This window comes from Pieris napi, chromosome 17 (assembly GCF_905475465.1).
Source record: "Pieris napi chromosome 17, ilPieNapi1.2, whole genome shotgun sequence".
NCBI classification, from domain to species: domain Eukaryota; kingdom Metazoa; phylum Arthropoda; class Insecta; order Lepidoptera; family Pieridae; genus Pieris; species Pieris napi.
In genome coordinates, this window is record NC_062250.1 from 11,039,524 (window position 1) to 11,062,555 (window position 23,032).

Genomic DNA, 23,032 nt, shown 5'->3' on the forward strand with positions numbered 1-23,032 from the left:
ACCGACATGTCTTAGACACAAAAAGTTGACGGCGTGGTCAGGCACAGGAGACTGATCGCCTACTTGCCTATTATATTGAAAAATTATCATGAAACAGATTCAAAAATCTGAGGCCCAGACCTATTTTTTATAGAACAGGGAGCAAACGGGCAGGAGGCTCATCTGATGTTAAGTGATACTGCCTACGCATGGACGCTCTCAATGCCAGAGGGCTCGCGAGTGCGTTGCCGGCCTTTCAAGAAATTGTACGCTCTTTTCTTGAAGGATTAGGTCGAATGGGTGCGGAAATACTGTGGGCAGCTGGTTTCACGTAATGGTGGTGCGCAGCAAAAACTGCCTTAAAAAAATCTCAGTTGTGGAACGACGGACGTCGAGGTGAATTTCGTACTCTGCCTCGACGTCCGATGATGAAACTCAGCTGCAAAGAAAGAGACCTAAAGAGGTTGTTGAACCACTGATTTATTTTACTTTTTAATAGTTGTTAACTTCCTCATTTAACAGGTATACACAGTGGTCAGTGTGCAGCAGGTGTTGTTGGAACTAAAATGCCTCGATACTGCCTCTTCGGGGACACAGTGAACACAGCCGCGAGATTAGAGTCAACAGGGGAGCCGCAAAGGATCCATATCAGTGATGCGACCTATCAGCTTTTGAAACAGCATGGCGGTTTTAAGTTGAAAGAAAGAGGATTAATCAATATTAAAGTAAGTTAGCAGACTTGGTGTTTCGCTTTAAAATATTAAAAAAAAAAGTGTGGTAAAGTGCATAATGCTTCCTATCTCATTTTCTCACACGTGAAATCTTATGAATTTATGTTGCTGTCTCTTTTTACCGTCGCTTTTTCCGTTGCATCCGGTTTGAAATCACAACGATTCTAAAGAAGTTTCACTTCAAAATCACAGACTAACAGCATTACTAATAAGTTACCTAAAGAAAACACTTTTTCACCGGTCTGAAGTTATGTATTATTATAAATTTACAATTATTTTACATAATTTTAAATTTCACCGACGTTTCGCGTGCTGTACAGCGTGCACGTCACCGTAAAAAACTAAACTAAAACTAACTAACACTTCAAACCGGTAAAAAAGTGTTTTCTTGAAATGTGTAAAGGTTATGTCAATAAAAGACAATACTAAGTTACCTAAATCCGCATTAATTAATCAAAATATGGGCCATTAATTTTAGACAGCTCAGTCGAAGTGGTTTCACTTATTTTGACATTCCCGACCATGGTCTGTCACACAAGAATAATTTGTCAAACATGAAAATTGATGGTCATGATAATGGTTGGTTGTCAATCACAAACGATCATGAAACGAAAATATTATGATAATTAATCTATCTATAAGATCCATCCATTAATTTTCAGGGTAAAGGTGATATTAGGACGTGGTGGCTGGAAGGTGAAGATCATGAGAGAAGGAATCAACCAGTCTATAAATATCGTAAGTCTATTTTTAAGATTATACTTAATAAATATGAGAGTCTGGAGTCTGGACCAAATGAAAAAAGAATTTCATATTTTTTTCTATGATATACATTTATTTAATATTTAAAAAAAAAAAACAATCTATGCGGAAAATAGAAACTTTCAACATATTGGTATTAAGCATATATTAAAATAATAATAATCTACGCTCCTCAATAGTCTAATTACTTATATAGATTATAGTAATTACTAATTACATTATTTTAATATTTTATAATCATTGATTTATACATATTAGATTGTATAATATAATTAATCATATAAATTTATAAACCCTGTAAAGGGTATCAAAAATTGAGTTAGACTCATTTGAGTGTTCCCCTCCACGGAAATCTTTAGTAAAAGGCGAAAGATTTATACGTTTTGAAGGGAAACCAGAGTAACGAAGTTTAGTCTAGGAAACCTTATGTATGAATTAGCCGTTGACTTAATACCGCGTTTTAAATACACAACAGCGCCATCTATTGACGGAGACTAATAAGTAATTCACACACTTGCTTCTCAGTGCCTCATTAGTATCTCAGTTCGATCCTGGTCGGGTCAGTTTTTTTTTTAAGATTTTTTTTTGTTAAAATGTAATTTTGTAAACTGTACTTGAACAAGAATCTATTGTGACGTCAGATGTCTTATCGTAGTACGACAGTAATGCAACAAATCGGCCTCGGAGAACATTATCACTTAGGAATTATTTAGACATAGACATAGAGATAACATTTATTACTAACAATTTATATTATTTTATTTTATTGTATACAACCTCAAATATCGATTATGGATCGAATAATAATAGATACCTATATATATTCAAAGCCTGAATGTTTTTTTTTTTTTTTTTTAAAACAATTCACACCAATTGACCTAGTCCCATGTTAAGCTGGTGAAGCTTGTGTTATGGGTACTAGGCAACGGATATACATACATATTATAGATAGATAGACATATAAATACATATTTAAACACCCAAGACCTAAGCACAACACCAAATGCTCATCACATCGATGTTCATCTCAGCCGGGGATCGAACCCGGGACCCATGGATTCGTAGTCAGGGGTACTAACCACTAGACCAATGAGTCGTCAATGTATCTAAGATGATCTTTTCCAGACCCAGGCGCATCACAAAGTCCTTCATCAGTTATATACGAAGACAGCCTATGGAACACCCGTCGTTCCACTATCAACATCCGCGACCGGGCGCGATTATCATGCGGGGGCTCCCTCGGCCCCGGATCCGCCCTTTCGTCCCCCGGACGCCCCGCCTGCTCCTGCTTCGTGCCCCAAAAGGACCACCATTCAGCTCCAGCCGTGACATTTTGTGACGACTGACGCTAACACCCCTAGCCCCTCGGATCTATGTGTTCTCGTGTGTGGAGGGAACCTTTGTGTATCGACCAGCTCTAATTTAGACTTAAATAGCTTTAACGCTACAGACAGGGTGAGTTCGTTTGACGATATCAATGAGAGGACTAGGAGACTTAATGCTATGAAACGTTTGTATTGTTTGGATGATTTTAATTTGTAATTGTAATAAAAAAAAAAATATTAACGTTTTTATTTACAATCAAGTAGGTATACAGTATTTACAATTTTCTTAACCTACAAATATATCTATATATATAAAAATAAAACCCGATTTCCGTTGTCACGACATAACATTTGGCCAATTCTTTTTTTATAATATTCTTTGAAGTACGAGGATGGTTCTTACGGAGAGAAAAATTTAAAAAATTGAATGAAGTCTAAAAACATCACTTTTCTATATTCCCATACATAATATTCGTAATAATACTTAAAAGTCAATTTGAACTTTAATACCATAGCATAAAGTTCAAGTGTTAGTGGAGGGGTTCCGGGAAGGTAAATTTTTTTTTTCGATATATTTGTTGTCTTATCAACTTTCTTTTTTTATCTTAGCTAGACCAGTGTCCCGAATAGCAGAATAAGTATTAAAAAAAAATAAAGAATCTACTGTTAGGCGGTACAATGTTCGACAGGCCAGCTAGTTAATAATAAAAATAATAATTTAATTTGTAATTCACAGTTTAACTGATTTATTTGTCAAATAGTAACCATGACACATAATATGCAGGTGCGAAAGTACGGTCCTTTTGAAGACCTGTCAAAATTTTCACAGTTTTTGGCATGGATACTAGAATCTGTATCTGTCACCGTAAAATTGTAAACGCCGTTAGATTGTAATCTATCTCGCGAGATTATAAACTGTCGAAAGATTGTGAACCTCAACGAACTGCTTACATTTTAACGTATTATTATTCGGTAGATTGTACTACACTAACTTAGTTATCATTCAAACTTCTTTGGTCAATTACAGATTAATTTTACTTCCCAACAATTTCATATAACTACCGAATAATAATACGTTAAATTGTAAGCAGGTCGTTGAGGTTCACAATCTTTCGACAGTTTATAATCTCGCGAGATAGATTACAATCTAACGGTGTTTACAATTTTACGTTAACATATACAATATTTAAAAACTGTGCTCAATATCTATTAAATGTGATTATATAATAAATTACCTATTTACAAATTCAGTTTCACTTTTAGTAAAGTATACTTGGTAATATGTAGTTAAATTATCTAATATGTGTTCCTATAATCAATGAATGTACTTATTAAAACAATAAGGCCATTAAAAAAGTATATTTGTGATTAAATTTTAAATCGTATCATTTGACATTTACTAAAATATATTCTTAATACGTTGCTATGGCAACCGTGTATGTAGGTATAAGTGACGATTATAGGAACAAGAAATAAATGTTTGATGTTTGTGATTTCAGGACTATGTCCTTAGCCTAGTCAGTCTGTCCGTCCGTCAGACACGGACCTAACTAATTAAATGTTATACATTATACAAATTATACAGTATAATTATAGATTTAAGGTGTAATTTCGATAGTAATTTTGATGGTAATGTACCTGTTTTGTATTTTTTGCTTGACTAAATACTGACTAATTTCGGTATAATAAAAAAATATAAAATGCCAATTTTGGAGTACCTATCATAAGAATTGTTTTAGCTCAGAAGCTATAATTTAATTTTGTGCGTTGAATATGATATGATTCTACTGCAAACAAATGTTTAGTAATATTTTTTTTGTTGCGGAAAACTTTGAAAAATTTACAAAATATGTAGTCCAATTCCATGTGTTAGATTAACTGCATTTGATTGTATTCGATTTATAAATAGAATTAAGTGAAATGTCTACAACTGAATGTTTAAAATGTATGTTGTTTGTTATAATAAATGAATAAAACATATGGTTTTTATTATGGTTTGGATATGATCCAACCTATTATGTTTATAACCTCCGTGTGCCTATATAAAAATAGGTTTAAATAACAATAATAATCAGTAATGACGTAATCGTAATCAATCATCACTCCGTTTTTCAGTATATACAATTCAAGCGTTTGACAGCTCGAACCTGTCAACTTTTCATTTTTTTTTAATGAAACTTTAGTAAAATGTGCGGGTAATTTTTTTACGGAACGTCACGAAGATGTGCAGCGTTTTTGTCGAAGAAAAGGGAGAGAGTGATTGAGACCGATTCAGAGAGAGTGAGAAAGGGCGAACGTAGCATGAAGCAAATAGCCATGGAGCGAGAGGTGGGAGAGAGCTATAGTAAGAAAGATTGAGAGAGAGAGAGTAAGGGAGAACGAGAAAAATACACGCTATTGGTTGATGTATTCGTTTAGTATATAGAATATATATTTATTAGAACTTTAGATGGTCGTTTCGCAACGTCTTGACGCAGTAAACGCAATTTTTATATTTTTTATATTATCATTAGCACGTATACAGTGTGTAAACAGTGTGAATATAGATATACAAATACATGGAGTGATCATATACTGGTACATAATCATCTATTGGGGCTTTTACCTTAGTAATAATTAATTTACAAAGAAGATTCACTTCTGACATATGTACTTTGTACGCACGCACTTTTTTTATTTTTTACTCGGTACTCATGGCTATTATTAGCTTGATTGTTTAATTTGGATTCACATAGTTTTTAATTTATTTATAAACAAACGTTTTAAGTAGTGTCAGTTAAGATTGGTTTATATTTAAATTAATATTAGTTTATATTTAAATTTATTAAAAACTAATGTTATTAATTCATCCAAATGGTAGAGGTGAGGCGTATATCAAATCACAGGTTTTATTACTAGGTTTCGCTCGAGACTTGTAAATACTAAGTCCCACATTTGAGAACTAAGGCGTTTCACGAAAACCCTTGCAAGCGCTAAATAAATTATACCTTATACTACACTACTCACGGCAGCTATTTCAATCCACAACACGAAATACTCTGAAGCGCGAGACGCGTTCTTTTACTAATGTGTGAATGAAACCCTTGCAAGCGCCAAATAAATTTCTACCTTATGCCACACAACTTACGGTAGCTATTTCAATCCCCAACACGAAATACTCTGAAGCGCGAGACGCGTTCTTTTACTAATGTGTGAATGAAACCCTTGCAAGCGCCAAATAAATTTCTACCTTATGCCACACAACTTACGGTAGCTATTTCAATCCACAACACGAAATACTCTGAAGCGCGAGACGCGTTCTTTTACTAATGTGTGAGTGAAACCCTTGCAAGCGCCAAATAAATTTCTACCTTATGCCACATAACTTACGGCAGCTATTTCAATCCACAACACGAAATACTCTGAAGCGCGAGACGTGTTCTTTTACTAATGTGTGAGTGAAACCCTTGCAAGCGCCAAATATATTTCTATCTTATGCTACACAACTTACGGCAGCTATTTCTATCCACAACACGAAATGTGAGTTAGTGTAGGTAATACTAATATCTAGTCACGAAATAATAGACCTTATGATAAAAGTTTTAAGCATCTTTAAGCATTGACAGATTTTCATTTTACATGTTTAGACAAAAAGGGAAAGAAAGTTCTCTTTCTCAGTTTCACACTGAAGAATGTTTAATTTATTAGGTGTTAATTTATATGCAATAATTGCGGCGCGCATTGTTTAAAGTTTTAAATTAATTGGTAAATTCGAGTAAGCCTCTAGCTCTAGAATAATTATAATAAATTAATAATAGCATTGTACTAATAGTGATAGTGAATAAAAAAATTAAACATTAGTAAATAAATTTAGTGTAAAAAGTTATTATAAAGTTTAATCCTAGTGTGTACTGGATATTGTGAATATAATATAAAAAAATTAATAACTTTCTAACTTTTGAAATATATAAACTATTCTACGGTGGGAGATTTGGATACATGTAAATATTTTATATATTTGTTCATTACATTATGGCGCCAAAAAAGAGCGTGGCTTGGGATCATTTTGAAGACAAGGGCAATGACAAAGCTCAATGCAAGTATTGCAAAATAGATATATCATACAAGTCCTCAGTCTCCAATTTAACAAAACACATATATAGAAAACATTGCACTATACAGTTAGTACCCAGGCAGGGCGTTTCAGCTACTGCTGGTATGACAGAGAGGCAGGCTGCAGCTTCTGTTACTGATGCAATAACGCAACTGCAAGGTAATCCCGTCTCAGTTTCATATCCTAATGCAGCACCTATATTATCAAGGAATTTAATGACGTCCTATTTACGTCAAGACTGCGCAAAAATTAAAAAAGATATAGATCGACACATATTAAATCTATTTGTTTACGATTTACAACCATTTTCTATAGTGGAAGACAGGGGGTTTCGGGAACTTATTGCGTTTGCTTTTCCTAATTATATTTTACACACCAGAATTTTTTTTGAAGTGAAACTTCTTTATCGGGGTTGGAAAAAATTTAGTGTAACATTTTTTCGTTACGCCGTACGCGTCACGTTTTTCGGTTACGCGTCACATGTTTCGGTTACGCGTCACATTTGACCGTTACGCGCGTCTTTTTCTCGTCCCTACCACGGTTGATTCGAAGAGATTCTAAACCATTAATAACAAAAATTTATAATAACTATAACAATGATACTAAAAATTATATTACAATTTATGAAATTCTGTAATAATCTTAGTGGTAATAAGGTAAAATGAAATAATTGTATTATTTGTATTCAAGTCTGTGGATATTAAAAGCCTTTTGTTAAACTTTATCTAATTTAACTTTATTTAACCAATTTCTGTAAAGTTAGTTGCATATAGATAATTTTTCGAAAAATAAGGTCATAAAGAAGTTTCACTTCTAACGTGTGTACACTAGTACACGCACATTTTTTTTCAAATAATCTGCTGCCTGCTTTATATGAAGTCACCAAAACAGAGGTGAAGGAATTGCTTAGTATGGAAATGGTTTCCATATGTTTATCTACCGATATGTGGACGTCTCGTAATGGTGACTGGTTTTTGGGCGTTACCGGACATTTTATTGATCGTAACATGGTATTGCGATCGATTCTTTTAGAATGTTGTGCGTTAAGTAGAACGTCGCACAGGGCTTCCGATTTAGCTGAAGAGTTATCGCGCATCGTTCAGGAATGGGGTCTAGAACGTAAAATTATTCTAGCAGTGTCAGACAATGGGTCCAATATTAAATGTGCTATAGAGAAATGTTTGGGTTGGAAACATTTCAATTGCTATGCGCACTGCATTAATTTAGTAGTTTCTAAGGCTTTAGAAAATAATAGTACGATATCTAATATCATACAAAATGCAAAAAACGTTGTCTCACATTTAAAAAAAAGTACGGTTGCGTGGGAAAAATTAAAACGCTACTTAGAACAAGCTGGTAAATCGATAATGAGGCCTCTTCAAGATGTTCCTACCAGGTGGAACTCTACATGCTATATGTTAGAGCGCTTATTACTATTGAAAGAGGAACTTAATAGCGCAATTTCAAATTTGAACACAAATATTCCAGTATTGTCAGCGAACTATTGGTCTATCATAGAAAAGCTGGTCCTAGTTTTAAAGCCCTGTGAGGAAGTAACAAAAGAGATAAGCGGCGATAGATATGTGACTGGCAGTTCGGTTATCCCCATAACTATAGCTTTGAAATCGGCGTTAGGTGCTATATTAGATTCTTCCGAGCCTTTACCAGATGACGTAGAAATGGTGAGGCAGGATATTCTTAATGGACTACAAACCCGTTTTTCTTCGCTAGAATATAGCCGCACTTTGCGACGTGCATGTTTTTTTTGCGGACCCTCGGTACAAACTCTATTTCGAAAACGAAAGTACAGCAGAATCAACAAAAAAACATATAATTGGATTAGTAACATCTTTAATTTTAGAGGAAGCAACAGAACCAGAACAAAATATTTCAGAATCCACTTCGGGATCCGCATCGGAAAACACAATTTGGGCCCACTATTACAAAAAAATGCAAAATATTAGGCCCAGTGGTACCGCATTTTCTAGAGCTGTGGTTGAAGTGCAACGATACCTAGACGATACAGTAATACCAAAATCTCATTCGCCTTTAGAATGGTGGAAGGCTAATAAGAACTCATACCCACATTTGGCAATACTTGCACGGAAAAGATTAAATTCTCTGGCAACGAGTGTGCCCCGTGAAAGATTATTTTCTGCCGCAGGAAATATTTTAAGTGACCGTAGGACTCGTCTTGGAGTAAGGAAAATTAAACAATTACTTTTTTTACAACAGAATTTAAAAAATAAAGCTTAACTACAAGAAATATTGTACAAAGTTGTAAATACTGTATATATACCTCCATTTATTATGTAATTATGTTTAAGTGTAATTATAATTTAAGAACATTATACGATTAATTATATGATTTAATAGTAGCTGTTTTATAAGTAAGTAAACTTAGTATTATTAATTTTTTTAAATATTTGTTTTTAAAGTCAGCCCTAAGCCTGCAAAACTATGAAAGTAAGTTTTCAATGAGAGCATTTAATTTTATTTAAACGATAACAAATATATTTAGCTTTTCATTTCGGTGAAAAGACATCTTATCATTTGTCACAACTTCTAACATCGAAAAAATTTACTGTTTATAAAGTACATAGTATCATATGTGTTTATTAGCAGTATATAAGTATGTGTAATACATGTGTAGTTTACTTATACAATATCATAAAATATATTCAATTTAAATTTTTAAAATACTCTTTTTCGTTTTTAACATAATTTGAAAGATTACCTATATGTCAAGTCAACTTATTACAATATGATAATGTAGTAGTTTGACAACTCTGATCTGACTTATGTAAGTAATTTTAATATAGAGTATTCTTAATTTTAGATATAATAATTAATATAAAGAATAAACGTTTACGTTAAAGCTAAATGCCATTATTTATCATTCCCCTAAAAAATCTTCCTATTCTGAACACATTAAAAATACCCATACATTTCAAACTAAACACAAAATATAGTATTGGTTAATGGTTTATATAAAATAACATAATGAAGGTAAGGTTAAAGGTAAGGTATCATATTTTCTTTTTAAAGTTGACTAGTCTTGGAGATCTTTTTATTACAGATTATCTTTCCGGAAATTGAACTTTTCGAATGAATTTACTTACAAATTACAATAACATAATAATATCATTAAAAGTAAAACTATTGTTATTAATTCATCCATATGGCAATTATAAACCCTGTAAAGGGTATCAAAAATTGAGTTAGACTCATTTGAGTGTTCCCCTCCACGGAAATCTTTAGTAAAAGGCGAAAGATTTATACGTTTTGAAGGGAAACCAGAGTAAAGAATAAAAGTCTAGGAAACCTTATGTATGAATTAGCTGTTAACTTAATACCGCGTTTTAAATACACAACAGCGCCATCTATTGATGGAGTTTGATGTTACAAACACGCCTGGTTCTGCCTCTGTAGGGGCCTCATAGCCTAGCGGTCTTATTAAGTGGCAGCTAGGTGAGGGGTACCGGGATCGATTCCCGGTTCGAGGGCAAGTTTTAATTTAATTTAAATATTTTGTTCTCGGCCTCCTCGTACCGAAGGAGGATTGTGCGGTACTGGGCGAGTGCCTAAAACCGTACATGGAGGACACGGTCGAATTTCTAAAGATAAGCACGAATTATAAAAAATCCTATACTTGACGCTGGCTAATGCACAAATCGTGCCAGAGCCATAAAAAAAAACTGCCTCTGTACATTATACAATTTATGCAGTATATTTATAGATCTCTGTTTTGTATATTTATTATAAGTATCCCATACAAATTCTACTCCTACTAATTCGGTATATTAAATAGGTACCTATGTATAATTAAACTAAATAAAATGCCAATTTTGAATTATCATATGATTTTTTTAACTCAGAAGCTATAATTTAGTGAGCGTTGAATATTAGCGGTTTGATTATGATAAGTATTAGGTAATACTTTTAATAGTGGAATCGAAAACTTTTCAAAATTTACAAAATAGTCCAACTCCATGTGTTAAAGATGAATTAAATTTGACTGTATTCAATTTAAATAGAATTAAGTGTTTGTTATAATAAATGAATAAAAAATATGATTTTTATTATTAATCCAGCCAACATAATTTATTATGTTTAGAACCTCCTTGTGCCTATATGTTTGCCATTGCCAAACATCACTTGTTAAGACATATAATTCATATATTAGATAACTATTTGTTTAAAAAATTGTTTTTAAATACTCCTTCATTACTATTTGCTAGATTGTTTAATTTAAATTTACATTGTCTTTAGAGCTCAATATGAAGGGATATTTTGTAAATGAATGTTTTTAGTAGTGATGCATTAGTGGTGATGACATACTGCCAACATGTACCTAAACTAAATTTTCTTATGCTAAATAGATGAAATAAAAACTTTAGCTAATAAATATCATATATAATCTATCTTAACTAATACTATGTACAATCACATTATTTCTTAAGACCTCTTAAACGTAGCTCCAACTCCAAATAGGCTCTCATTGAAGGATCATCCACCATTTTTATTATTCTTTTAGCAATATCTGGTCCAGCATGTTCCATTTTTTTAGAAAGCGCTTCAGCCCATACTATGAATACACAATTAGCACAACCAGATTGACAACAGCCTGTTGGAGGTTCATCTAGAGAAGCCTGTAACGTTAATATTAGGCATGAAATGATCTAATTTCTATTAATATTAACTTAGACATTTTAAAATGTTACTTCTTTTTATGGGCCAGACACATACAGCTGTGTCTGGCCTACTCAGTCATAGGTTAGCTATAGGGCATAGTAGAACTTAGGCATATTATGACCACAAAGGTACTAATAGAGAAAAAGTGAATTTGCTTAAGGTTTATTAAAATACTAGAAAATTTTTGTTAGTTAAACAAAAGATATATGAGAAAAGGACCATCTTAGTAACATCATTTTATGATTTATACTCATTACATATATATGTATATATATACTGATTGCATGACTTCAAAATAATAATCAGCTATAGAGGTAGATATGATATTAATCTCTTATTGCATAATAATATAGAACTTTTCTCATTACATTGGCTTTTATTCTTTCGATTTCTCGCTCTTTCTCTTCATCTTGCTCATTAGAGGTTGTGCAATATCGACTATATTTCTGACATAGCGGCAATCGGGTAAGGAGAATTACATTATGTTTGCAGACAGTATTGAGTATGCTATTGATTAAATATTTAATTTTCTGGAAAGTAGAAACATTTAATTAGAACCTACAAAGATAAAGTATTTAATTTATTCATGTAATAGGATACTCACAAGCATAATTTTAAGAGCATTTTTAATAAGTTCTAGGTGAAAATAAATTCAAATAAAGTAATTACATAAAATACAAATTTTATGTAATCAAAAAATAAAACAGCTGTTTATTGTTATTAATCTAATCATTAATGACGTTTACTTTAGCATCTAACATTTAAAGATTGAAGTATTTAGTGTGCAGTGTGCACTGTGCTGTTTGTCGTTTGAGCTGTTTTGTTTGATCTACAAAATACAAATGTCAAATTATATTAAAATGACGCTTGACGGCTGTCGGTACCACAATAGCCATTAGCCACAGAAATTACAGTTCAATCCTCAGTCTGTAATCTGTACTTTATGGCCTATGGTAACGAGATCTGTAATAGTTTTTATCCATAGAGTACAATAATATAATGTCATAGACATAAATAAATCGAGAGGATGTTGTTTTCGTTAGTGATGCTCCCTCTGAAGAGGGTGTAGCGTATCGTAGATACGCACTAAAAATGTACATACTATATTGTGTAGTATTTTCTATAAGATGTTGATGTATGTGGGAACATAAATATATGACACTAAGAAAAGAAGAAAACAGACGTCACTCAGAACAGACTTTTAAGACGAATATGTATGTTTTTTTCCTTGAGCGTTTCTGTAAGAATATAAATTAATTACTGTTGTTTGTGAAGAATAAACCAATTAACAGAGATACAAATGGGTTGTGATTTATAACAAGATCGAACATCCTATAAGTTATTCGAGTGTTAGTCCGGTCAATTTAGACATGCGAAGGTGCATAAAATCCCAACAAGCTGAAAATCAGTCAAATTGTTCAAAAAATAATATTTAAAGCTTCCCCATCATTTTTTCCATACACGGGTATGGAACATCTTTTATTCAAGATCAAAGGTCAAAAAAAATTGTTTTTCGCGATTTTCAGCAAAACGGTAAGTTATATCATAAAAGTACTTCAGACAACAATTTTTGATCATAAAAATATCTATAAAAAATATATCAATACTTTTTTCCTACAAGCCACCGTTTCTTTTAATAAAGTTAGTTCTTTCATCTAAATTCATAATTATATTATAATATTGTTATAATAAAATGTTCTGGTATTCAAAAGTTTTAAAATAATTGCCTAATCTGTTCATTGCAACACAATAATTTTGAGCTTTTAAATTTTGATGAATCAATTTTTTTTTCACATTCGATTTTCCGATATCTTTCAAGTTCGATTGTGGGTTTCCGAAATAATACTTTATATCACATCACTACACGAGTCACGACCACGGGCCGGAAGCGTTGTGCACGTCAGTCATTCATTTTTGATCTAAAGATTTTTACAAACTAAGTAATTTTCCTATCAATTTTATTTCGATTTCAAGTTGTTTGAGAGACGCTAAAAACCGGGTGCTACAAATATATTGTGAATATTGCTTTTGCATTTACGTCTTATTTTTAAGGTAAGTTTACCGGCTTGGGTGACTCCCACTTCGATTATACTAACATTGGAATGACGAAGCCGATAATTTTTTCTTATTGTTAAATGCATGCACGATGGATATTAATATCTTTGTATCACTGGCGCTCCAGTATCGTAATATTCGTGGCTATATTTAACGTTGAAAGATAAGGGCGTTTCCATAAATTGCAGTCCAACATTGCCATCGTGATTTTTATCGTATTATGAATCACGAATTTCACAATTGGTTATTGATTATCATAAATACATGCCTTACTTATTTGAATACAAATAAAAAATTGTCCCATGTGTGTTTCATGGTTCATAATGAGAGGAAGTAGTACCAGTTATAGATAGTGGTTTATGACAATAAAATCGAAGCATTGGTTATCTCGCATTATATCGTAAACTTCTTGGTCCCTGGATAATTATATCTTATTAAATTTTCATATCAATATTACGTTCACGTTTCTTATTACACAGAGTTTTGATGGTATAAGCTTTAATCTGTTAAGCATACTAACACTTAACTCAGGTTAAGATTTAGAGTTGAGACTTAGCAGAAACATTGACTACTGTATGTTATAAACGTTATATTTAGTCTACAATACATGTTTGACATTCAAGAGAGTTAGTGTGAGTGTGCAAGAAGTCAACAAACAAACTACAAATTTGAATCTTACCCTCAAGTTTTTCTAATAGAAACAGTGTTAGAATTTGCCACTCTTAGTTACCACACACTCGGTAACATCTTAGTGTGTAAAGCCTATAATTTTAAAAGCTGACTTTGCAATAATTAAAAAACTCAATATGGTTGACGTAATCAAAGAATAAGCATAAAAAAATTCATCAACGCACAGGCAATATATGAAAAAAACATTGAACTAACTAATATGATGTACTATCTATTGGCTATATAAAATATTATTTAGTTTGTAATATATGTTATCTAAAAAAACTAAGTCTGAGGGAAGAAAACCATTGTGGGATTTGAGATTGCAGGAGTGCTTAATTACTTCTTTGTGTCATGATAATTATATAAAATGTACCAAATAAGATTTATATTAGCTGCTTCTCTTTCTCTATTAATATTTTATCTGTATTACATAGTTTAATTCTCAAGTTGCTATTGTAGAAACTAACATGTCTGGAGAACCTGATGTTGCTCGTACTCCAGAGGAGGAAACTGAGGAAGAAATCAAATCCTCTTACAAACCACCTCCGGAGAAGACCATCGAGGAGATCCTTGCTGCTGACCAGGAAGATGAGTCTTTACGGAAGTATAAAGAGGCATTGTTAGGACAGGTGCAGGCTGGACCTATTATCGTTGGTAAGTAATACTTACCATTTCTATGTATCAGTTAAATTTATGTAATAAACTTATCTTTGGTCATGTTAAACAATTTAGTGTTTTTCTCTTTATGATTTAAGAATTAGTTTAATGTGCTTTTGTGATTTATTCTATGATTTTTATTAGTACCAGTAGATATTTAATTTGCTTTAGTTCTTTTTATTTTATTGTAACTGATTCTTAAACATGCCTAGACACTAAACCAACACTTCTTCATAGTAATTTGGTAATGATGAAGCAATAGCTGAGCATATCCTCCCTCGCCAAGACTCAACGACACTAGTATATATACCGTAATGTTTTCATACTTCTGACTCTGAGAAATAAATGTTTGGTTTTCATGTAACTCATGATCCTAGATTTGCGTCCAAGTGTTGGGTTGTAGGCATAGATAACTTCTTAAACAAAACAGGATATTCAGTCAGACATACATTACAGATCAAGAAAGGTTCGAATGAGATGGAGAAATGTATCTGCACAATACTAGACTATTATATATTTAAAGGAAAACTATTTGAATGAAAACATTTACTAGACAATTGTATAGTCTAACGTTGGTTGTTATCAATTGTGACAACCGCAGGACACATCTCTATGTATCTAATCTAATCACACATGTCTAAATGGCATATTTATTTACAGTTGTAAACAAAATTTTAGAATATAATGAATTAGAAATGGAGGAATACTACTACTACTAGTGTATAGGGTTTCACTAGTAGTAGTAGCATTTCAACCACAGAAGGTGCTTTACATTTTATGTTCTTAGGGAAACTTCTAGATTTTAACAGAAAAATATTGTTAAAAGAAATAATTATTATTCACTATGTATATAAGTTTCCATTTAAATAAGTTTATTCGTGGATTTATTTCCCACATTTCTGTGAATTAATTTAATTCCAATATTTTTTGATTAAAATTCATTTATTGGACGCATAGTAATTCAGAATTGCATTACAATTGCAGACGCTAATGACCCACGGAAAGTGATTGTCAAAAAGCTGGCGCTGTGCGTTGCTGAACGTGATGACTTAGAGCTAGACCTCTCTGGAGACCTTACTGATCTCAAAAAACAGGTTAGTATTTTAAATATACCTAACATTCTATGCAAACTAAAAAAAAAAATATTTTATTGATATATTGGATCAATTTATATATAATACTAGGTGACCCTATGAACTTTGTGTCTCAGACTAAAGAGATCGGACCTCATACAGGATACAACATACTAATACTATGCAACACATATTTCTAAAAGCATCTATATATAAATGACAACCAAGTGACAATTCTTTATTTCTAAAGACGTCAAATTTCCCGTCTAAGAAAAGTTTTGATTAGAAAATTCAATTGCCATTTTTAGTATTTTTATTTTATTGTTAGTTACGTTTCACATCGTTTAAACCTTCTCTGATCTTCCACATATATTTCAAGATCATAATTAGCCAAATCGAGACGAGAGACTAACGAACAGCAATTCATTTTTATATATAGAGATAGATTGCAATATATCTATCTACAAATCACTACTTTTTAAGTTGCCGAAATTAGTTAAAACTGCGGAGTTGTGTACGTTATTTTGTCGCTCTTGTCCTAGCCCGTAATAAACTCGACTATCGGCATAATACGTACCGAATTTTCTAAGAAAGCCGTTCTTTTGTTTACAAATCGGGATTACTTGAGCGTGCTTTATCACGAAGATGGCCGAGTATCGCTAGATATGAATAAAATAAGTAAAAAAATACAACATCATTTCTGCAGCAAAAGAGGTCAGGCGAAAATAACAGACTAAGAATTGTGTTTTATTGTAATTACTAACACTAGTCTGAAATAAACTTTTTCTTTTACTAATACAGATTTTTCTTATTTCCGTGTAACGACAACTCTTTGTAACGTCAAAATTTGCAGTCCCTTGAGTGTCGTTATATAAATTTTACACTGTATTTCCGAACCAATTCGACTTAGGGTCTTCCAAGAAGAGCGGTATCACTATAGTATAAAAAACTTGCCATTATTCGTTGCGTCTATAGTATAAAAAGAAATTGTTCAGGGGTTTTGAATTGTGGCTTTGTACTAAATATAAAATTGAGTTCCTTATTTCTAAATCAAATAAATATCTCTGTGTCTCAATGCTACTAGAATATTGTAACTATGATAAGTTAAGCTTGGAAAATAATAAGGAAAATTAATGTGTAATTCAATTACTAACATTCCACTGCGATGTTCTTTATATGTTGCCAATTATCGACTAGAAATATTTAATATTTATTTAGGGCCTAAAGTTATTTTAATGGCGCAATATATTAGCAGCGGCCTTTTCTGGCTTGGCACAGCGCGACATATGTTCAAAATAATGCTTTTTAATATTTTGGAATTAATTAAAGTCCGTGTTACTCTATTCAAAAGATTATAATCATTATGAAAGTTTCAAGTTCTTTGATCAGGTACTTAGAGCGGCTGAGGGGAACTTATAAGTTACTCTCCGCCAAGTTATTAGTTTACTAGGAACATTAGTTAAAATAATGAGTCCTAACACTAAAAAATGGATATTAATTCTATTGGTGAAAGAATTTTGTAAATTCGTTAGTAATTAATTATTTATGAATATTTTAAAAGGTGATTTAATTATATTTTTGTGAAAGTATTCTGCTGAAAAATTTGGTTAGGTCCACGGTATACCGTGGATATCCCTAGTAATTTTTTTATTACTGTCTAGTCAATTTTCATTCCCTTCCGATTAATTTCTATATAACGCTATATCAAAATCATTATTATATTCAGTTTTGACGTGATAACGTCTTTAAAATCGTTTTAGTCGGGTGACATGTTCAGAAACTTGTGTCACACCAAAACCTCACGAGCGCGATCGCAGGTATAACGAGAGAGAGACGGACCGATCTCCCATCTCATCTCAAGCGCTGCCAGTCATTCCGTGAATGTATGAAGAAAAATGTGTATCATAGTCGAATAAGTAAACTTGTCATTTTACACCCGAAATTTATCATCAAAAGTGTGAATAAAACGATAGATGTAATTTAAAATTTGAAAAAATTGTTATCTTCATTAATTCCTTACTTCCCAAAAACTTATATCACCAATAAGACGTTATCACGTAAACATCTCGATCGTAAACCTACTTTACAAACAACCAACATTTTTTTCTCATAGTTTTCATTTTGTAATGTTTTAACCGAAATCGTGTCAATTCAAATTAGTTAAAAGTATGGCTAGGTTGATATCAAGGAAAATTATAAGGATACAATTTTAAGAGATGCCTTCCTGAAGCAAGGCCACTGGCAGGCAATGAAGCGAGAAACGTTTTGTAATTTAGTTTCCTAGTTTCTTGTTTTATGGTTAACCACGAGTTTAACTTGTATCTATATAACTAATTCAGTTAAAATGTGCATGGGTTATATCAATATTGTTCCGATCTCCTGGGTATCTTAGTGATATCATTGGCATGCGTTATTCAAATTCAAATTGAAAATCATTTATTCATTTAGGTAACACAATGTACACTTATGAACGTCAATAAAGATATACATATTTTTTATTTATTTGCTCATCAGTATTCCTACAGCTACTTACTAAACAATATCCAAACAATTACATTATACACAAAAGCCAAAAACGGAATGCACATTCAGACATAAACATAAAGCACAGTAACAATTTTTACTTATTTATACAAAAGAATAAAATATTTATTTTATATAAATAAATAAAGAAAGAAAGAAATTAAATGCTTCTAATTTTACATTTACTGCCAGTTCTCAAATCGAGGGCGTGGAACGGAGGAGAACTAGTAATAAAGTTTTTTTTACAAAATGTTTGCAAGGAGCTGCCACTATTGCACCATGTTCCACATGACATCTTTAAGTAAAAATATATAAACGAAAATAAAAATGAAGATTTGTCCTCTATCAGCAGTAGGCATGGTGAAATAGGAGCACGCACTTACAGTCTCGTGGAAACAACACGCCCGAGGTACTACATTTAATTCCCTGTATCAGTTTCGTGATCTTTCATTTCTTCTAATATACAATTAGGAGATGAGTATTCTGTGCCTGACACACGCCGTTATCGACCTTAGGCATTCGATTTCCTCACAATGTTTTCCTTCACCGTACAAGCGACGGTTAAATGAGTCGCTGAAGAAATTCGCTGCTCGCAGACGCAGCCAACGCAGATATGCCGGGCCTTTAAACCTATGCACGGTAAATATTTAAATAACGAATTCTTTACCTAGAAGTGTAATTCGGGGCTAAACATCAGTCAATGTCAAATTAACTTGTAAAAAAAAATTACGATTCTGATATATGTTACATTCGTTCTAGCGGTAAATTGAAAAAGAATTGGCTGTTGCATATCCGTTTCGATTGAAAACCCAATATATCGTCATTCGAATGTTATGTAGGAATAATCTAGATTACATTTTTTCTTTTACGAATTGGTTTCCCGGGGTAAGCGATATGTCATTTATAACTTAGGAACCCCTCCATATTATAGAATACTTTGAAAAACCAATTTTTTATGTATATTTATAATTAGGAGAATATATATCTACCAAGTTGCCTATCAAAATTTGGCCGCTAGTATTTTTAATTAAATTATTTTCAATTGATTTTTGGGAAAAAATTTCGTTCATTTGTTTTTTAAATAAAATGTCGTCTACATCACGGCAATTTACATAAAGAGTTGATAGACAACTTGGTAGATATATATTATATATTCTCCTGATTATAAATATATCTAAAAATGTGGGTTTTAACAAATAACCCATGAAAGCACTAATCCTGCAGCCGGATCTTAGACCAAGTGTAATTTTCTTAAAATGAATTGTGTAGCAAATTGCTTAATATGAAATAGTGTTCGTTTCCCTAGAACATTTAACTGTCTTTATAAATCATAACTGTTTGTCGCGCGTGCAATGAACGATTACACGCCCAATAATTGTTGACATGACAGGTGGTCTTTGCTTCTATTGAGGTTTGGCCGGGCTCCAGATATATTTAGTGTGCATTATGCAGTGATAAAACTATGCGTACGCGCTATCATGTTACCCTACATACAATTCTAGCATTCGTAATAAGAAAATTGATATTTATAGTAGCAATTAACAAATAACATTACTAAAAATTAACCACACTTATTCATTATTAAACAACAGATACCCACTTTTCGAAAACTATAAGTTTTTTTACCGATGATAAAGTATGGAACACGAGCAATGTTGGCCTAGTGGCTCCAACGTGCGACGCTCATCCCTGAGGTCGTAGGTTCGAGCCCCGGCTATGCACCAATGGACTTTCCATGTGCGCATTTAACATTCACTCGAATGGTGAAGGAAAACGTCGTGAGGAAACCGGCTTGCATTAGACCTAAAAAGTCGACGGCGTGTGTCAGGCACAGGAGGCTGATTACTTACTTGCCTATTAGATTGACAAATGATATTGAACAGATAAAGAACGCTGAGGCCCAGACCTAAAAGAGAGCGGAGTGTTTATTGCCAGTTCTTCCGTTCTACGCCCTTGATTTGAGAACTGGCAGTAAATGTTAAATTAGAAGCATTTAATATTTATTTTTTGACGTATGAACGTAAAGTGTACATTGTTACCTATATGAATAAATGAATTTGAAAAAGTTGGTAGCGCCACTTATTTATTTTGTACTCAACGAGACATACACGGTTGTCTTGTATATCCCACTTGTAACCGCTCCACCATAGCATTCCCTTTCGTTTCTTTTTTTTAAATTCAAAGCGGCGTTTGTGTTTTGGATGAGCTATACAATAATGTTACACAGAATGATAAAGTCGCAAGGTTGAAGTGGTTATCAAACCTTCTTCGTTCCTTGTATAATGTTCCCTTTCGTGTCCTTTCTACCACTAACTAACTAATGAGCGCAATAAAATATTTCAGGTATTCACTATAAAGGAGGGTGTGCAATACAAAATAAGAATCGACTTCATAGTGCAGCGTGAGATCGTGCACGGACTCAAGTATGTGCAAAAGACCTACCGTATGGGTGTGCCAGGTTAGTAAATCCCATTATTTGATTTATAATAATAATATAGACTTTTATTCTGAAACTCTGTGATCTGTAATATATTTTCACTACCGTATATTCTAGGAGTTCGGCCTCCTAAAAATATTCCTCCTCCGAAAAATATTCAAAATGCGGGTAGCACCATTTATTTGATAATATTTTTTTATTTCTACCCACATTTTGTATTTTTATTACGATAAATACTGCGATCTAGTAATAAATAAGTTCTAGTCTTTATTAAAATATAATAATCTGTTTGTACGCTGCATTGGATAGCTCCTGGTATGTATTAATATTCCACGCTGTGCTACCATTAATATTCACTTATGTATTGTAAGACCTTTATGTATATACATATATATACATGGCTGTATTACTTATATTTTTACCGACTTCGTAAAATGAGGTTTTGTGTATGTATGTGTTTTGCATGTAATGTATGTCTGTTCACAGATTTCTCGGCTAGTCAGATGATATTTGTATCGGATCTAACACCAACTTGAGCTTCATCAAAATCGGTTTAGTAGTTTTTGAGATTTGGGAATGGCGTCGGTTTAATTTTTCTAAATTAGTTTTATTGGACATTAGAATTTAATAAATGTTTTGATAGAAAATACCTACTTCTAAGTAACCATTTAATATTTCGTTTAATTAATTGAAAAATGTTAAAAATATACAAAATCCTTTATTTTATAATTATTGCTTGAGTATTTAATATAAATATATTTTTTTTAAATAAAATAAAATGATTTCAGTGGACAAAATGACACACATGGTCGGATCTTACCCTCCCAAAACCGAGATTCAGTCATATACCACGCCCCCTGAAGATGCGCCTTCGGGGATGATGGCGAGAGGATCCTATTCTGTCAACAGCCTCTTTACTGATGACGACAAGAATGTCCACCTTCAGTGGGAGTGGACCTTTGACATCAAGAAGGACTGGAAGGATTAGATAGGATGGGTGAGGTCCAGTACTTCCAGCGTTGCGGTAAATTTACTGATTTTATAGAATATCTACTGTAGAAACAGTAGATTGCGAAAAATACAATTAACGGTTTGTTAATACGTTAAAATTTTAAGAAACTCTTTATAAAGAACTCTGGACTTTAGTGGAACTACTTAGTCTGGAAGTACTGGTGAATCTGCGGCCCAAAAGGAAATTGCCCATACCCAGCAAAATATACTTAAAAGAGAATTGAAAATCAACCCGATTCTGCAATGGAATAAATAATAGTTTAAAAAAACTAAAAAAACACGCTTTTAAAGCACATTAAACTAAAAAGTGAAAAATAATTCCTAATTTAGGCTGAAAATGGTAATGAACAAAAAATACTGGTATTATTGTGAAAAAGCGTGGGTTGCGCGATAGACGAAAAATATGGCACAGTTTTTTTAAACTATTATTTTTTTTTTTTTTTTTAGTTAAATTTTTTTTTTTCGGATTATTGCATTGTCATCGATCTTTGACAGGTGCGCAAAGTTTGAATTAAATCTGCCCGTTAAAAGTGGGTCAAAATCGAGTCCGAAGGAGTCGGTTACATACATACATACATACAGGTGAAGCTAATATGAAGCGTGTAAAAAATAGTTGAAACATGTTTTTGGGGCAAAAGGTCAAAACTGATCAGTTAACCAAAGAGCTGTCAAATCTGTCAAATTGTGACAGCAATAGATATATCAGTGCTTTTAGTACGAGTGCTAACACTGAGAAAAAAAATATATAAATGTTTTTTGTTTGATTTGGGCAATTTCCTTTGAAAATTGTAAGCTTTTCATTATAAAGCTCTCACGGTCAAGCGCACACTACAGAATGCTAAGTACAAGTATAATGTTTGGTGTTACAAAACTGTAGGAATAATTTAAAAAATATTGAATGTACAAAAAAATTTGCAAATACATGTCTACCCTCCTTTTTGATTTTTTTTTAAATCAAATTCACTAATGTTTTAAAGTTTTATTACTAGTGAACTAGATTCAAGGATTTTTTTTTATTT

The 23,032-nt window shown here is 32.5% G+C and overlaps 2 protein-coding genes and 2 non-coding genes across 5 annotated transcripts in view; 2 read left to right on the forward strand and 2 right to left on the reverse strand.

Annotated features, from left to right (window-relative positions):
* LOC125057758 (guanylate cyclase 32E) overlaps nucleotides 1-3,052 on the forward strand; it is a 91,981-nt gene extending 88,929 nt beyond the window's left edge. The window contains exons 20-22 of the mRNA XM_047661632.1: nucleotides 502-704; nucleotides 1,373-1,448; nucleotides 2,598-3,052. Coding sequence (XP_047517588.1) covers nucleotides 502-704; nucleotides 1,373-1,448; nucleotides 2,598-2,818 — 500 coding nt within the window. The 3' untranslated portion in view covers nucleotides 2,819-3,052. The remainder of the gene's footprint in view (nucleotides 1-501; nucleotides 705-1,372; nucleotides 1,449-2,597) is intronic.
* Nucleotides 1,763-1,875, reverse strand: LOC125058144. The gene has a single exon (XR_007118326.1). It is a non-coding gene; the product is annotated as a U5 spliceosomal RNA (small nuclear RNA).
* A 7,030-nt stretch (nucleotides 3,053-10,082) lies between the features above and the next one.
* On the reverse strand, nucleotides 10,083-10,195 carry LOC125058145. The gene has a single exon (XR_007118327.1). It is a non-coding gene; the product is annotated as a U5 spliceosomal RNA (small nuclear RNA).
* Nucleotides 10,196-13,438: 3,243 nt separating this feature from the next.
* Nucleotides 13,439-22,274, forward strand: LOC125057962 (rho GDP-dissociation inhibitor 1). 2 transcript variants are annotated; one of them, XM_047661936.1, is made up of 6 exons: nucleotides 13,439-13,637; nucleotides 14,772-14,966; nucleotides 15,954-16,063; nucleotides 20,909-21,023; nucleotides 21,312-21,317; nucleotides 21,791-22,274. In XM_047661936.1, exons 2-6 carry the CDS (start codon nucleotides 14,780-14,782, stop codon nucleotides 21,988-21,990), a joined length of 618 nt encoding a protein of 205 aa, XP_047517892.1. In that variant the 5' UTR covers nucleotides 13,439-13,637; nucleotides 14,772-14,779; the 3' UTR covers nucleotides 21,991-22,274. The 2 variants fall into 2 exon arrangements, with proteins under 2 accessions (XP_047517892.1, XP_047517893.1); XM_047661937.1 differs by lacking the exon at nucleotides 21,312-21,317 and having other exon boundaries at nucleotides 13,440-13,637.
* The last annotated feature ends 758 nt before the right edge of the window (nucleotides 22,275-23,032 follow it).